General features: G+C 40.6%; 1 protein-coding gene across 1 annotated transcript in view; it reads right to left on the bottom strand.

The window, feature by feature from the left end:
• The window catches only part of grk3 (G protein-coupled receptor kinase 3), a 108,453-nt gene that overhangs the window by 30,775 nt on the left and 60,673 nt on the right, over positions 1-17,005 (bottom strand). The window contains exons 3-9 of the mRNA XM_038304215.1: positions 11,951-12,024; positions 11,739-11,840; positions 8,422-8,496; positions 5,661-5,722; positions 5,533-5,584; positions 2,635-2,726; positions 2,457-2,556 (exon numbers count right to left, since the gene is read on the bottom strand). Of these exons, the coding sequence (XP_038160143.1) occupies positions 2,457-2,556; positions 2,635-2,726; positions 5,533-5,584; positions 5,661-5,722; positions 8,422-8,496; positions 11,739-11,840; positions 11,951-12,024 (557 nt within the window). The remainder of the gene's footprint in view (positions 1-2,456; positions 2,557-2,634; positions 2,727-5,532; positions 5,585-5,660; positions 5,723-8,421; positions 8,497-11,738; positions 11,841-11,950; positions 12,025-17,005) is intronic.

Raw genomic sequence — 17,005 nt, 5'->3', positions numbered from 1 at the left:
GGTCAGGTTGAAAAAAGGACAATAAAGTAAGAAAACATTCCATTTCCTTACTATGTTCCTCACAGTGGAAACTGACCGCTTAAATCTCTGAGGCAACTTTTTGTATCCTTCCCCTGAACGACTTTGTTGAACAATCTTTGTTTTCAGGTCATTTGAGAGTTGTTTTGAGGTGCGGAGCCCATGATGAATCTTTAGAGGAGATTCAAACAGGAGAAGAACTTGCAACCGGCCACCTTAAATACATTTTCTCATGATTGGATACACCTGGCTATGGAGTTCAAATCTTAATGCAGTTACCAAACTAATGTTGTGTTTCAGTAGGTCAGTGAAAAGTAGTTAAAGGAATAGTACACCCAAAACATGATTAGCAATCATGCTCTAAAAACATTCTAAATGACTTCATTTCGAGTAAATTCTGGATGCTACCCACTCAGGACACTTGGAATACATTGGACGAGCAGTATGGAGGAATATTGACACGTTTTTGTGGACTTTTATGGACCTTTCTGTCTCGGGCACCATAGACCTCCATTATTTGAATGTCAGCAGACAGCAAGAAGCCTCCCAGACCTCCAGATGCATTTGAGATATCAAAAAAGTACTCCAGAGTGTTGTTCAGCATGGGGGTGAGTAGAAAATGAAGGCTAATCATGTTTTGGGTGTACTATTCCTTTAAGGGTATTCAAATCAATAAAATAATTAGGGTATCCAAACTTTGCACCTGTCAAGTTTTTTTTTTAATGCATGTTGCACATTTCTGTCCAATAAACCTAAATTAAATACTGAAATCTTACCATCAGTTATTATATATATTAAACTCAAATAGCTGTTGCAAACACCCAAATATTTAGAAATAAAAATCATTAAGATTAATAGCGGTGCCCAAACTTTTTCATATGACTGTATGTCAGTCTGGGTTGCTGCTGCTGCTACTTTTAGACACAGCAGGCAAACCTGTGGCAAGCTGAGCGATGGGAAAGAAGGAGAAGATGATGAGAAAAAGAGAGCAGAGAAAGTGTGGACTGCTGGAAGAACTGTGGTGAACTGGTGAAAGAAAAGTGAAATGATGCTCAAAGATGATCCTGAACATTTAGAGGATGTTTGGCTCAACCTGCTGCTGTGAAGCAGGATTCTCCACCATGAACAGAATCAACAATAAATATGGATCCAGGCTCAGAATGAGCTCCTTGATATGTGCTTTAGAATGGCTTAGTCTCCATTCAAACCAGGTTTAAAGCCTTGCAGGGCAGCATAAAGCCCACTGCCAACATTAAGACAGAAAAAAGAATGAAAACAAACAGTCAGTTCAGGTGTTTTATAGAATGTGTGAATCAGGAAATTGCCTATATACTAAAATGAACGATTGTTGTTTTGTTCTCTATTTAAAAATACTTTAGATTATATAATAGAAAAACATTTTTTTTTAATGTTTTTTTTATTTAAAAAACATTAATGCATAAACACCTAATTTTATTTAAGAATTAAATTCTGTTTAAAGTAACGGATTATAATAAAAAATGTCTCCGGACCTTTAGTGGTTGATGGTTTTCTTAATTCCAACCCCAGATTTTTAATTGGTTCCCCCTGCTTTACATCAACCAGCACTCGGCGTTTCCCAGTTACAGCCACTCACCGTTTTCACTAACATGTTTTAGTCGAAAGGATCTTACCATTTAAACAGATTAAAGCTGCTGAAGGCTTGTAAAATTTGATTCAACTAAATTTAAAACCTTCTGCTATTGCATATCAAAGTGTTGAAGAGAATCTCTGATGTCTCCTTAAACGTTTTCTCACTCTTTGAACGTAACGCTGGTTAGATGGACCAGTGAGCAAACGCTGCGCGCAGGCGGCGCAGTAGTTGCACATTTCAACTGGTTTATTATTTCAGATGTGATTTAAGGAAACTATAATTAAATAAGTTTTTTTTTGGAGTCATCCCTCCAAAGTGTGTGGCGCAGGACGCTAGCGCTGGCCTTTCCTCACTGGTCTAGTCAAAGGAAACGTTGGTTTCTTACTTTCTAAAACAGTTCTGTGTAACCCATCAACATGAAGAAAAAAAAAAATAAAGAGAAGTTTCTACTCTAAGCATGAAAAGCTGCTAACATTAAGCGAGTTCACACCTTTACTTAGAGCTGATCATCTAACCCAAGATGGAGGTTATAAGAGGTAACGTTGGTGCAGCAGAACCCTCCCCTTTAAAACCGCTGCTCATATTAGGGACGTGTGATGCAGGCTTGTTTTCAGCAGTTAGAACCACATCCACGCTCTAAGTTTGCTACTTATGTGCAAGCTAAAACAGAAGAGCGCTTCTAAAAATGGAGTCAAAGATTACATGTTTATAAACCGCAGTAGTGAGTCTAACGAGCAGTACAGGAGGACGTCAGCATCAGAGGTCAGAGAAGGAAGCGTTAGAACCTCAGAGTCAAGGTTGAACCCGAGCCGAATGATGAACTCACCCCGGTGCTGACTAACGACAGCATGATTCTCTCATTGAGCGCCAGAGTCTCGCCCTGCTTCATTTTGATCCGCTTCTTGTCCAAGCACTTCATGGCATACCTGAAGTCAACATTAGAAACGTTAGAGCGGATACAACCGCCTCAAAAAGATGGCTGCCTCGCTTTGGGTTTGGCTTACATCTTCCCGGTGTCGGCCTTCCTGCAGCCGTACACCTCCCCGAAGCCTCCCCTGCCGATGATTCGATGCACGCTGAAGTCATTCATGGTCAGCTGAGGGGAAACAGAGGAGAGGGGCTTTAATGGAACAGAACAACATCCCTTCCTTGTAGAACCGGCGTTCGCTTTACTGGTCGCTGCTACAAACATCGACTCATTATGTAGAAATAAGAACAATTTGTGTCGTTTGCTTAATGTTTTCTGCAGAAGAGTTTAAACATTCAGGAAGAATTAGACCTGCATAAAGACAAAGGTAAATAAAATGTTTGTATCATCACAGAATTGCATGTTTCTAAGCAAAAACAAGGCGTTATTTTGGTCCACTCTGTAAAGCCTAGAACTCAACGCTATTTCTGACATTTTGAACTGATAAAGCTTCCTGGATGGGAAGAGAAACGTCTTCAAACTTGGAAACAAAGTCCAGTGGATTGTTTTTGAACCTTTTTGGACTGACTATGACCTGAATGATCTTCAGCAGCTTACAGGAAGCATCGGGGCATGGAAATAGTTTGCATTGTAACTTTCCTATATGACCCTTCAAACATGACTTTATGACGCTACGGAGATTAGTGGGCAGGTTATAATCTGCTTCTGTTTGGGGTCTCCTGAATTAAAATGTCACAATAAACAGTTTTCCTTTCCTTTTATTCATTCGTTTCACACACAGCAAATGGCTTCTCTTTTGCTCTTAAAAACTAAAACTCGTTCCTCCATGTTTGCAGCTCTGCCCGAGTGACGACTCTGTAGGTCAGATTGGAGCTGCTAACGGTTTACATTAAAGTCAGACACGGGTAACATTTTCAGGCTAATATGAAAAATCTTGATTCCTGAGTTTGGATCAGCAAGTTTAGAGCTACAGTGAGAAACTATGAAAACTATCAGACAGGTTCTGATTTAGAACCACAGATGAAAGCTGCTCAAACCGGATGAAACTGGGCCGGTCAGACTGCTGTGAAACAGGCTGATACCAGTCGCATATGGGTGGGAAAAACAAAAAAAAACAAATCAAATTTGGGTCACATTTGCCTGCAGTGTTAACACAGCCTTCAATGTTTCTCTGCTTCAACACACCTGAGTCCAATAAGCAGGTCGTTAACAGAAAGAGGAGAACTGGGCAGCGGACTGAGACGCTCAGATGTGTGGAGGCAGGACTGAGCATCGGACGCCTCATGTTGGTACTCAAAAAAGTTTAAAAACAATCCACTGGACTTTGTTTCCAACAAAGTCCTGTTTTTGCTTAGAAATTGAAAAACAAATGTTGCACCGTTATTGACACAGTATTGGGGCGGGGCCCCGATCCAGCACTAAAATAGTGGTATCGGGATCGGCGAGTACCAACAAACAGGGCACCGATATCATTTCAAGAGCAAAAAGTTTCTTCAACTATTGTCACCCATTCCAGGTAGGCAGTGAAAAATTCTACTGGATTCACTTTGTATTCGTTTTTTACCTGCTTCACAAAGGTAGGCAGCAGCTTGACAAAGCCATGATGGCAACTATTTTACATCCAAGTAGCATGCAGTTCTTCTATTACCGATAGGTCATCGGTTATAGAAGAACTGCACGGCGGTATCAGCCGATACGTCATCGACTGATACCAATACAGATGGTACCGGTATCAGCTGATACTGAACAGCCAGGTATCGGGTATCAGGGATAAAAAAAAAAGGGCATCGCTGCAACATTAATTAAAACGGACGAATGGGTCCGCCCCTTTGGAACGGTTTGTTAGCCTGCAATGCCCCATACTAGGGGTGGAACGGTTCACAAAGTCCACGGTTCGGTTCACGCTTTCGTGGTCAGGGTTTTCGGTTCGGTATATGTTGATTGTTAGGAAAATCTCTAAGCTGCGATGTTGGTCGTGTTTCGATGTTGTTTAACGTGTTTTGTTGATGCTGTTAGCATCAACAAAACTTGTTGCACAATGCTTGCACACTGTTGCACTTTTATCCACAACTTTCTTTCCGCCATCATCGTAGGTCACTCAAAATGCGAAGTGGTCCCATACAGCAGACCTATAAAGTGCTGCTAGCGCGTCTTCCAACTCCTGTTCTTTCCCACTCGCCATACCCACACAATTCTCCACAACAACTAATTTATTTCTGCTACACCCGGCTACGCTGCTTCGCTTCTTCCTCTTGTTTACTACTGGTGGTTGGCTTTGGTCGCAGTACCGCCACCTTCTGCTCTGGAGTGTAAACGCTTCGCCTATGAGAAAAAGGAGCAGCGCATGAACCGAACGCAACACACGCAAATCGAACCGAGACAGTCGAACCGAACGGTTCGGACGGTTTTCATAAACCGTTACATCCCTACCCCATACCTGTCTATGTCTCTGAAAGGGGGGGTCGTTAAAGGGAACTGTTGGCCTGGCTGAAAAGAGGGGGGTCTTATGACCCCTGTAAAGGGGAGGGGGTTGCGATGATAGTGGGAAGGAATCAACTCAACTGCTGCATTGTAAGTTTTGAAAGCAGAAATCTGTTTAAGGTTGGTTTCTTTCTTAACATAGATGGCTTCCTTCACGCCACTCTCAATCCACCTGTCTTCTAGTCCAAAATGTGAACATTCTGGTCCTCAAAAGAATGTCCTTTGTCCATAAGGTGTAGATGTACCTCAGATTCTCAACCGAAGGAGGTCGCTCTTGGGGCAAGCATCTGTGCCCCATTCCAAAGGGCAGACCCCTTCGCCGCTTCAATTTGCATGTTTTCTAAACAAATATAAGGGGTCGTTGGTCTACTGTTTGTAGCCTCAGACTCAACACTATTCCTGCCATTTTGAATCGAAAAAGCTTCCTAGATGTGAAGCGAAATGTCTTCAAACTTGGAAATAAAGTCAAGTGGATCTTTACCAGCATACTCACATGAATGTTGAGTTCCACGTTCTTCCACTGGCAGAACCGAGTAAACTTGTCACTGAGGACAGAACAGAAAGAGGGTCACATGTGACTCCAGGAACACAGAAACCTGCGAGCCGTTTCCCTTTATTCACCTTTCAATGAACTTCTGGAAGATATTCCATCGCAGGCTGTCGCAGATCTCCACGATGTACGGCTGCAGAAGGCGACACAGAGAGATCAGCTTCAATAAGTTTCATCGTAAAAACTGGGATTTCATCCAACATTTGATCAGCTACCGTAAACAGGCTGCGATCGCTCAGTCGCAGCTGGATGTAGCATCTAACTATTGAGTGATAATGCAGGTGGACGGCATTTTAGGGCTAAAGTTAGCCACAGGGGATAAAAGAGTAAACAGAGCAACAACCAGACTGGGAGCTAAAAAAAGGAAAATAGTGATTCAATTTACCAACGCACTCCTGCAAGATCATTCATCAAGTAAAGCTCAAAAACTAAGCCAAAGGTTTTTTATATCACTGAATTCATGTAAAAATATGAAACAGGACATTTAGTTTGTTCTAATATAATAAATTCAGAGCAGAGAGGATCTCATGATGGCAGAAAAATTAGAAACAACCTGAGGAGTTTCCATGATAAAGAACAATTTGTTTCCTAAAGCTGGTGAAATGGACACCAGCGTCTGACTGACTGCAAATCTTCATCTGGGCAGGTTGGTAAGCTGTTAAAATAGGAACATTTTATAGACTGGAACAACCGAGGGGAGATGTTATCTTTATTTTAGGTGCAATCTGTTGACGGCACCTGAACTTGTTGACATAGAAAATCTGATTTGCAGCTCAGGCCCGTGACCTTCACAGCTGCTCCGCCATCAGGCGAATAAAGACAAGGCTTCTAATTTAGGAAACAGGGCTAAAGAGAGCTAAATGAGAAGCATATAAGACGAACTCCAGGAGTCATGTGCCTGTATGTGTCCAGGTCTCACTGCAGAAACACTGTAGTGAGTTTGTGTTTATAAAGCTCTGCTAAAGGAAACTTCCTGAACACTTTGAGTCGGATGCCAATCAAATCCTCGTTTTCTACTAGTTTACTATAAAACCAGCTCTGAGCAGAGCTCCACCAACAGCTGTTAGCTTTAAGGATGCAGTTATCGATCTAATCATCTATTGATTAATCTGGAAAAACAGTTGGATCAGAATTTAACCAGTAGTGCTTTAACAGAATATCACCAGGGATCCACATAAAGCATATTTACAAAGAAGCTACTTTCACAATCGAAAAAGGGGTTAAACGGGAAAATTTTTGTTTTTTTTCTCAGCAGGTTTTTACTTGAATTTAACCCTTAAAATAGCAAATTACTTGATAATAATTTCATTAATTGATTAATAATGTTAATGGTTTCAGGTCCATTTTTTTATTTAGCATAAAAATGTGTTGCTGATATTTTTTTGTTAAAAGGAAAGTCTGTTCATATTCAGAATTCAAACTTCTGAAAGTGCTTTAAATATGAAATTATTACATATTGTTCAATAAATGATAAGTGTTTTTAATTAAGAGTCATTTTCATCTGAATGTGCTTTATTGGAGGCATCCATGTTTGTCAAAGAACACTACTGCCACCTACTGGTTTGTGACGTCACGGTGCGGTATCGGCTGTTGATCAAGTCCCAGTGCTGTATCTGGTGTTTGTCACAACGCGCTATTATCCAAGTCATCTTGAAAACATTCTTCTTCCAAATGTTGGCTACATATTACGTGTTTTTTCTCTGGCAAGAAGTTTGATGGCAAATTCTCTCTCTTCAAGTTGGCGATCCAACGACCAACCCGTCCGTGGAGGATCAGGAATCTGAAAGGTTTCACTTGTACCCGATGTATTCCAGCATCCAGCTGCCATGCACGTGGGCATTGTCAGTTTCACTATAGCTCTGGTGAATTTCAATGGTGAAGTCCTCTGGAAATCTTCAATAATTGTTGTTGATTGCAGATGTGTCTAGTAGTTCCCATTGATTTAGCTTGTAAAGCGGGGAGAATGGCGTTAGGCTTACCGCACCGTGACGTCACTGCTGGAAGATGGCAGGAGTGAAGCGTTACTATATTTGGGCATTAAATCACCCCAACGTGTTTGTTTTTAATAAATAATGATCTATTGGTTATTCCTTGCTGACCGGACTTTTCCTTTAATGAAAAACAAATCTACAAACTTAAATCTTTTCACAGCCTTTACTGCTGTTTTTTTATTTTCTTTAAATGTAGTTCATTATATTTTTAATAAAGTCCTATTAAAATCCTCTATCTGGTTTAAAAGGTGCTGCTTTGACTTAGTGGGGCTTTGCTTTGTAGCTGCACCAGTTGTTTTTTGTTTTTCAACAACTTTTCATAATCTTTCTCAGCCAATCCTGGGAAATTGTTTCAATTTGTGGCGAGCTGAGACTGAAATGAAAAAAGATTGGGATCTGCACACCCTGCAGTGGATTGACTCTATAAGCAGTCAGGGTGACATGGAAAGAAACGGATCATGGAGTAAAAAGTCAAACACTTTTAACACCCAGGTCGCAGCATTCTGCTGGTGTCCACAAGCAACAAGTTAGAAACCACCCGTCACACCTGGAGTGGGGAGAATGGCGCTAGGCTTACCACACTGTGACCTCACTGCGTGTTACTATATTTGGGCAAAAGTGGCCGCTCCCAGACTCAGTGATTATTGTGCATTTTTGTACTGATTAATGCTAAATTCATTAAATTATTGCGCACGTATTAGTTTTAGGTATAAATAATGATCCATTGATCATTTCTTGCTGACCGGACTTTTCCTTTAAGGATCGGCGGGAGCCCTGTTATAAACCGTCCGATGCGAGTTGTTGCAGAAGCACAGAGACGTTTGTAGGAAGTTTGTTTTACCTGGAAAAGAGTCGGTGGGACCTGTTTCTTTGCCAGATGACTCTGCACATGGTCCACCGCCTTCTTGGAAAATGGCTGCAAATAAAGCAAAGAGTCATTAAAGATGCAGCCTGAGTAGCAGTTTCACTTCTGCTTCCTCTGTGCAGAGACTGTGTCCCCCGGGTTCGTCTGCTGCTCAAACAGAGGCAGCGGGAGGTTTTCTTCAGTTCAATTAACTTTATTCATATTGATATATATATATATTTATTAAAATGATCAATTAGGAAGAGAACAGGAGGCAATAGATATGTTTATGTTTCTATTTTAAATATTAACAGCAGAGACACCCCCCCTAAAAAACAGGACACTTTCATCATAACTAATATAAAATGGGACAGCAGTAAAATAAATGAGAACAATTTGTACAATTTAAGGCCCATAAGGACACCAGCAAAAAGAAACAGTACAAAACATGTGGCCACAGCCACCTTTCAAAGTCTTATTTCTATGAAGAATTGCGCCCTTTCACACTCATGATCGTTATTTTCTACCTTTTGTTTATTTCTTTATCCAAACCCCCCATAAAAATAACATAACAAAAAAGAAGCTGCTTTTTCGACCCCTGTACATATCTGTAATTCTCTGCCCACTGATCTAAAAACCTAAAATTAGGAGTGACTTCTTGATGTGAGCTGCTAAATGTGAAGGCCAAAGTGATCCTGAAGTGGGATCAGCTGAATAAGTGGCTGAACGCCTCAGCAGCATCACATCCTGAATACATTCAGGCGGAGCTACTATCTCAGACACACAGCCCACAGATGCATTTGGGTTTCCACCAACATTCAGGATAATTCCTGCAAAAACCTGAAGTCAATAAAGATGGAGGGAACTCCATAATGGAGGGGCTGCAGCTTCCACATTTAATAAGGCTTTAGTGTTTTGAGTAGCTACATCAGCATAACACTCCTTTTCCTTACTTGGCTTCGCTGCCTCGGTCAGAGAGCAGTTAAACACCTTTTCTCTGATAAGAAGAACACCAGATTATTGGAGAGTTTCATTTAGCTTAAAAAGGTTTACATGCTGCTAAAAATTGCTGTTCTCCTACTCTGCAGAATCTGTTAGTTCAATCTCTAACGTTCTGCTCTCTCCTTTTTTCTCATAGTAGCTTTGCCTCATTTGTTCCTGTTTGGCTGTGACTCAAATCCTGGAGAGAAATATCAGCTGTGCTGCTGCCATCAACACCTTTGTTTGTAGATGATGGAGATCGGTCCGTTTTTCAGTGTAGTCCTGTTTTTCTGTCTGACTGGCTGGATGTGGACATGTGAGCTGGCTTGGAGCTCGTCCGCTTCGCTGTCCGTTTCCTGGACGGGGCCGCCAGTGGAGCTGGTTTACAGTTGCCTTTTTTATCTCAGTTTCTTTTTCTATGTCTGCTTCTGTCTCCTTGAACCCCAGTCGGCCTCAGCAGATGGCCGCTCACACTGAGCCTGGTTCTGCTGGAGGTTTCATACTGTTGAAAGGGAGTTTTTCCTCTCCACCGTTGCTACACAGATGCTCAGTGTGAGGGATTGCTGAAGAGTCGATGCAATCAACTGGTTTTTCTTAAATAGAAAACTTTTAATCAATCTGACTGGATGATCTGGTGAACTGCAAAGTGCCTGAGATGACATGTTGTTAATTGGTGCTATAGAAATAAACTGAACTGAATTGAAATTAAAATAAAAAGACAGTGATGAAATTAGAATCTGCTGCCAAACAATCTGCTTTCCTAAAACCTGTCATAAGTTAGATAACAGAAGAAATTCGTATGACTTTGGCTCCAATTAACTACAACTGAACATCAATACAATAAAGTCATGTCAATCTGCTCAGTTAAAGTTATGATGAATAATACAGGTCAGCCAATCAACAGCCACTAACTTCACATGGAGCTCAGTTATTATGAGAATAAAGTCATTTTTTCAGTTTGTTTTGCTTTTCTTTGTAAATCATGATTAACCAGCAAAACTTCCTCCAAGCAGCAAGAAGCAAGTGAACAGATGACTTCTTTAGTTTTAGTCTCATCTGCACCTTCAGCTTATTTTTTTGAAGGGTTTAAGGCTTTAAGGGTTAAGGTTGGTGATTAGCGTCCCTTTTAGCATCCAGGTCCCTCTTTGGACCCATATCTTCTGCACCGCGTGGCTACGCTGACAGGAATAACGACTCCTATTGGTAGGAGGTTATAAATATAAACATCTGTAGATGTCTTATGATTTGGGCCATAAATATCATCACCATCACTAGACTGGGAACTCTTGAGAAATGACCGTCAGCGTTGGATGACACATCTATGCGTCGTCCACTGGAGGAGTAGAACGTCCTGCAGCCCTCAGCCAGGATGAGCTATTACAGCAGAGAGGAAGCAAAAACTCGCGTGCCGGTTCCTTTTTGACCCTTGTACAATTTTAATTCTGATGCGCGGCTGAAGTATCTTTGCTGCTCTAGCTGTATGGTCGAAAAGCGGGTCTGATGCATGTTGGACGGAGCTACCCTATCCTTTCTTTGCCTGGAAGAATGGCAGCTATACTTGCTGTGATCAGTGGGTAAAAACTGGTTTTAATATGTTTTTAGGTGAGAATCCAACTGAAAACTTCATCTGTGGAGTCAGTTCATCCAGATTACCTTCCTGCCTTCAAATATTATGTCGCTGCCTCTGGACTTGACTTGAGAGTTTTCCTCTCAACCGTCGCTACAAGCATGCTTAGTGTGAGGGATTGCTGAGGAGTAAATTAGTTGATGCAATCAGCTGGTTTTGCTTAGATAGAAAACTTGTATGATCTGGTTGAATTGTCTCTAAAGTGCCTCGAGGTGACGTGTTGTGAATTGGCGCTATATAAATAAACTCAGGTGAATTGAATTAACATCCTACACAACAAAATCAGTAATAATAAAAGCCGGGATGATTCGTGCTGAACCCATATCGGGTCAATAATGGTATCGGCCGACTTTCAATGCTGCAATATGTCGTTGTAGATGAAAGATTTGTATCGGGACATCCCGAGATTTATAGAACAGCAGACAGAGAAAGGAACCTTTGCTCTTTGTAAAAATATAAATATTTTACAAAGTTTGAAGAAATACAGCATTAGCAATATGAAACTGAAACATCTATATGCTCCAGCCTCTGATAAGGTTTTACACGAAACAGAATCATGATTCTTTTCCTTATTTTTGGTCAAGTTGGAGGATCCGCTCAGCAGGGTTATGTGGGACCAACAGCTGAGCGGCCGCCTGACCAGCAGCAGGTGTCTGACCCCGAGTGCGCCAGTGACGCAGTGTCTGACTAAGAGGTGCATCCTCACATGTGAGCAGGACAGCAGCTCCTTCATGATGTAGACGTCATAAATCTGCCGGCTGCGGCTCAGGCGCTCCTGCTCCGAGTCCAGCTTCTCGTACTCCTTGATCTGAAACAGAAACGGGACTCGGTCTCACGGGGACTTCCTGGGACGGCTGAATTAGACTGAGCTGGATTAGAGGGCTCGGTGCCAGGCACACACCGCCGCCTCCCACTTACTTCTTCGTAGAACTTGAGCTGAGGCACAGCCTCGTCGATCTCGTTCATACAGAAGTCCTTAAACAGCAGGAAGCCTGAGAGAAACAAAAACAAACAGGTGAGGAGCAGGAAGGTGGACAGTTACAACTACAACTGATTAATTTCTTCTCCTTCCTCAGCAGCCTAATCTCTCCATCCTATCGCCTCCATTCAGATCCAACTAAATTATATTACCTGCAAAGAACAACAACAACAGTTCTATTCAAACAATCTGCTAAAGATATACCAAAGGTTTAGAAAACGGGTGTTTAGATCATGAGTCTGCAACCATCGTATCCAAAGAGCCATTTAGAGTCCAGATAAGAAAAAGTAATTTTAAGCCGCAAAATATTGCATGACTTTAAAAAAAAGTTTTCTTTTTTACTCAAGATATTTTTCATTGAGTTTTACATAAACAAAAAAACAGAGCACAGTTATAAGGTGTTGCAAGGTAGGCTTATAGAAGCCAGTTGAACAAGTTGCTCATACAAAAGTTTGTTCAAGTAAAAGAAATATAGACTTAGTAGCATGACAACTACGATAAAACAAGTCAAGTAGTGAAGCACAAAGACATAATACAATAGAAAAATCAAAATATCCCCTTCCCCATCACCCAATCCGTCACTGCCACAACATTCAGGACCCGCCTAAGGTAGAATCAGTTGAGCATGTCTGAGCAATTAAAGAGCTGGAAATGCTTTCAAGAAATGGCCCCACAAACTTTCAAATGTATCAAGAGACTGTTTAAGTAAGTACCTGATCTTTTCGAGTTTTAGACAGGACATAATATCTTGCAGCCACTGTGAATGAGATGGTGGGGAGGCATCTTTCCATCGGAGTAAGATTGCACGGCATGCCAAAAGTAAAGCAAAGGCTATAGAATATTTTCTAGTAGCACTTGAAACAGCTCTGCCCTCAAGGACCCCATTTTTTTTTTTTTAGCAATAATATTTGTCTGTGTTCATCATTTCCAAGTTAATTTAAAAAAAAGAAGCTCTAGAAACAAATTTTTGGTTCTTTTGATGTCACTCTGTTGTAAACATTTTATCAAAATATTCTTTATAAAAATCACTAATCTCATACTGGTGTTTGTTATTATACTAGAGCCGTTGTAACACCCCCCCCTTTCAGAGACATAGACAGGTTTCGCGTATTGCAGGCTAACAAAGAAACAAAATGACCTCCATTCCAAAGGGGTTGGTTCAATTTGCATGTTTCTAAGCAAAAACGAGGCTTTGTTTTGGTCCATAAAGGCTCAAACGCTTTTTCTGACATTTTGATGTGAAGCAAAGCGTCTTCAAACTTGGAAACAAAGTCCAGTGGATTTTTTTTTTTACTTTTTTGGAATGGCTATCTGACCAAGCTAAAATATGCTAACCTGTTAGCTACTTAGCTAGCAACAGAGCCACCCAGTTCTCTGTTACGTCTTGTTTTTGCATATATTTTGTTCATCATGAATATAGTTTTTAGCTTTGTTATTGATAAGGTAAAACTTTATCTGTCTTTAGAGACGCTAACATTACAGATGCTCCCGACTCGGCACATGGACGCTGCATTGTTATCGTTGTCTGGGCAACCACAATGTTTTAAGTCATGTGGCAACGTTCAGCCACTCCTGTAGCGCAACGTCACCGGCATGCACAGGACCAGAGCATATCTGGTACCTACAGCGGCCTTAAACTGCTGCAGAGGAGCTCAGCCGGATGGTTCACCTCAAACTTGGAAAAAACAAAGTCTACTGGTTTGTTTCTTTTTTGGATCTGGATGAATGAAAATCTTTACCAACTTTTATTTTTCTGTGCTTCTTTCTCCCTCTATCAGCTAAGCAGGCTATCATTAGCTTAGCCACCCGCCTTGAGGCAAAAAAAAAAAAAGACTTTAATCAATATTAGGAATGGATGTCATTGATTAATTCAATGAACCCTTACAGTCCTAAAACACATGTTTTAGGTTAAAAACAACTTAAAGTTAAGGAAAGCAGATGGAGGGACGGACAGATGCAAGACTTTACGGATACAACATTCAGACAGGAAGTCTGGAAATCCAATCATATTTACGCTGTTGATTATTTCCTCCATTAGAGCACGTGTGAAAGATGCAGACAGAGGAGAAACCAAGGAAGGAGGCGACCTGTTTCTGTGACATGTTTAGTGTCACTACAAACAAATGATGCATTCAGAGCTATTCCAAAACAATTATCCTTCAGTATAATCCAATCAGACCTATTATGATCTGTATCGTTTCCGTTTTATTTGGCCTTTTCGTGCCACAATTGAGAGACTATTTAAAAACATTATGATTAGTTTCTTTAAACCCCCAGTTTTGAAATGTAGTTAAACTTCTAGTTCATCTAGTTTCATCCCCGTTTGGATGGGGCCTAGGCTGCTCATTGTGGTTAAATGTTGTTAAAAGCAGCAATTGGTTTTAAAAATGAAAATAACTAAATTAAATCTGAAATCAGCTTTGAAAAATACCAGTCAGAAAAAGGTTTTGAAAATAACTTTCCTGTTTTCTTAAATGTAACTTTTACTGTAGTAGCCATTCTAAATTTGGGCCCTTGGCTCAGAAGCATCATCTCTTGGTCAGACCCTGTAATTCAGTGAAAGGGTTGAGTCACGTAAAAAAAAAAAAAAATGTGCACGCCCATAAGAAGGCCAGTGGCTGGAAGTTGGAGGGGATTTTGCTGCCAAAATGATGCATTTGTTGGTACTCTGGAAGCGCGTGCAGTAAAGTGTGTCCAGGTGCATCTGATGCTTCTGATGCTCCTGTGTTCAATGCCACAGAGCAGCGTTGCTATATTTGCTGTGATCAGAAGGTAAAAAGTATTTTTTAGGGATGCACGATTATGTTTTTAAGCGAGAAAGTCGGCCTGAAAATATAGTCTGTGCAGTCAGTTCATCCAGATTACCATCCTGCCTTCAAATATTATTTCTCTATTGGAGCCGCTCAGACCCCCACATACCGGCGGTGCGCTGTCACTGGGAATCCCCAGCAGCAGCTGCCTCAGGCCCGCTGTTCTGTCAGATCAGCTACCCATAGTCAATATGACTTATAAAATAGTCAAATAGAGACAAATAAAAATGATTGCATTTGAATATTAAAAAAAAATCTAGAAAACAATGTCAAATCTGAGAGAGTCAAATATGATAAAAAATGAAACATTTAAATCTGAGAAAACAGTAAAGTTTTTTTAAAAGTTTTATTAAGCTTTAATGTTTTAGAATATATTTTTCAGTATTATTATTTTCACAGGGTTCCTACAGCATAAGGCAAGTTAAATTCAAGACTTTTTAATGCCACTTGAAATAAAATTTAAGACCAAATTCACAAGAAACACAAGAAAAACCTGCTTGCGACAACTTAACCCAAAGGTTTATTTTAACATAAACCACTGCACTAATGTTTCAAATTTTGAAAAGCTTCCCATACAGGAAGAAAGCTAAAAACACACAAATGACAGATATATTTGAACAATTATTTAACTGAATTCACAAACTTTGAATCAGTTTTAAAGCCCCAGCATAACCAGTGCTAAGTCTTTTTTGCAGCTATTTTTCTTTGTATCGTTTTCTTAGTCTGTTTGATTTGGTGATAAGTGGAGGCGTTGCAGAGACAAGGATGGAACAGAACTGAGAAATACCGGCTGTTTCTCTGTAACTCCATTTTGACGCTGTGTTTCTTGCTTCGCATGCGACTCCACTGCCTTAATTCCCATCGTTCCGAGCTTGAACCACTTCTTGCACAAAATCCATTGTGCCTCATGTATGTGCCCTGGTTTTAGCCATGGAGAAAACTCTTTGTTACATTTACACTTGCTCATATTTTCCAGACAAAAAGTAAATGGCGCATCTCCCAAATGTCCCGTTCGCAACAACGCTTTTATTGGTTGCGCTATCGGGACAGAACCAATAATGGCGAGCCATTATTCTTTAAAATAATTTTTAAAAAGGGTCAATTTTAATGTTTTATTTAGATTACAAAAATAAATCATAATAAAAATAATCCTATTTATGGTGTTTTAAAAATTAAGACCTACGAAAGACTGATTTAAGACATTTTAATACCACACAAGGCCTTAGTTTTATTTTGAAGAATTCAATGCCTTTTATGACTTTTTAAGGAAAACATAGTGGAACAAAATTCCCTCCATACTAGATCAGGGTTTTCTCCACATAGGAGGTTCTCTGACTGTTATTAGTCAAATGATTTAGAACCAAACTTGTTACCCACTCCACACCTGCACAGATATTCAGCATATTTTTTATTTATTTTTTTGTTCCAACTGGTGACCTTACAAAGGAAAAAAGAAAAACAGCAATCTTGACAAAGAACTGTCTTTTTGTTGCATTTCTCTTATAATATTATGTTTTTTTTTTTTCAAATAGCTAATTTTTCCTTGAGATTAACACAAAGATATGAGTCTCCAACCTTTTTAGCGAAACACGTGGGCGTCTCTAACGTGCTTATGAAGGACAGCCATCTCAGCACAGGTCGTATCAGTCAGTCAAATACTATGAGGAGCTTACAGTAAGAGGTGAAGGGAAATAAAAACTCTACCATGTTGCCTACAGGGATGAGACCCACTGTTGTCATGGCAATAGCTTCAGTAGCTATGGGCTGTGTGTGAACAGTGGTATGAAGACACAGATGAGATGTTAAACTGATCAGGGCGCTCTCCGGGAGGATTGGTTGAATATTACCGCTTTCTTGGTGATGTTTAATAGCTCCCTGTGTGGTCATATTAGAGATGAACAGAAAAACAGGTTTAATGAACTGAGAGGCACGTTGTACTTCTGCAGCTTTTTATCTAACAGGACATCAACCAACCATGCATTCTGAAACGAGCCCTCTGCTGCTGCATCCTGAGGAGGCAGAGCTGCAGCCGGTCACTGCTGATCAGAAATGATTAAACAAAAACTGACACCCCCGCCCCCCACCCCACACACACACACAGGTCAGCTGGCTGGAGTCCTCACAGACATTTTAACACCTTGCTGGACCGATCCATAGTGCCAGCTTGCTTTAAGCCTGCCTCCA

This window comes from Cyprinodon tularosa, unplaced genomic scaffold (genome assembly GCF_016077235.1).
Source record: "Cyprinodon tularosa strain WSP-4 unplaced genomic scaffold, ASM1607723v1 ctg529, whole genome shotgun sequence".
Taxonomy (NCBI): Eukaryota; Metazoa; Chordata; class Actinopteri; order Cyprinodontiformes; family Cyprinodontidae; genus Cyprinodon; species Cyprinodon tularosa.
This window is presented reverse-complemented; position numbering and strand designations above follow the sequence as displayed.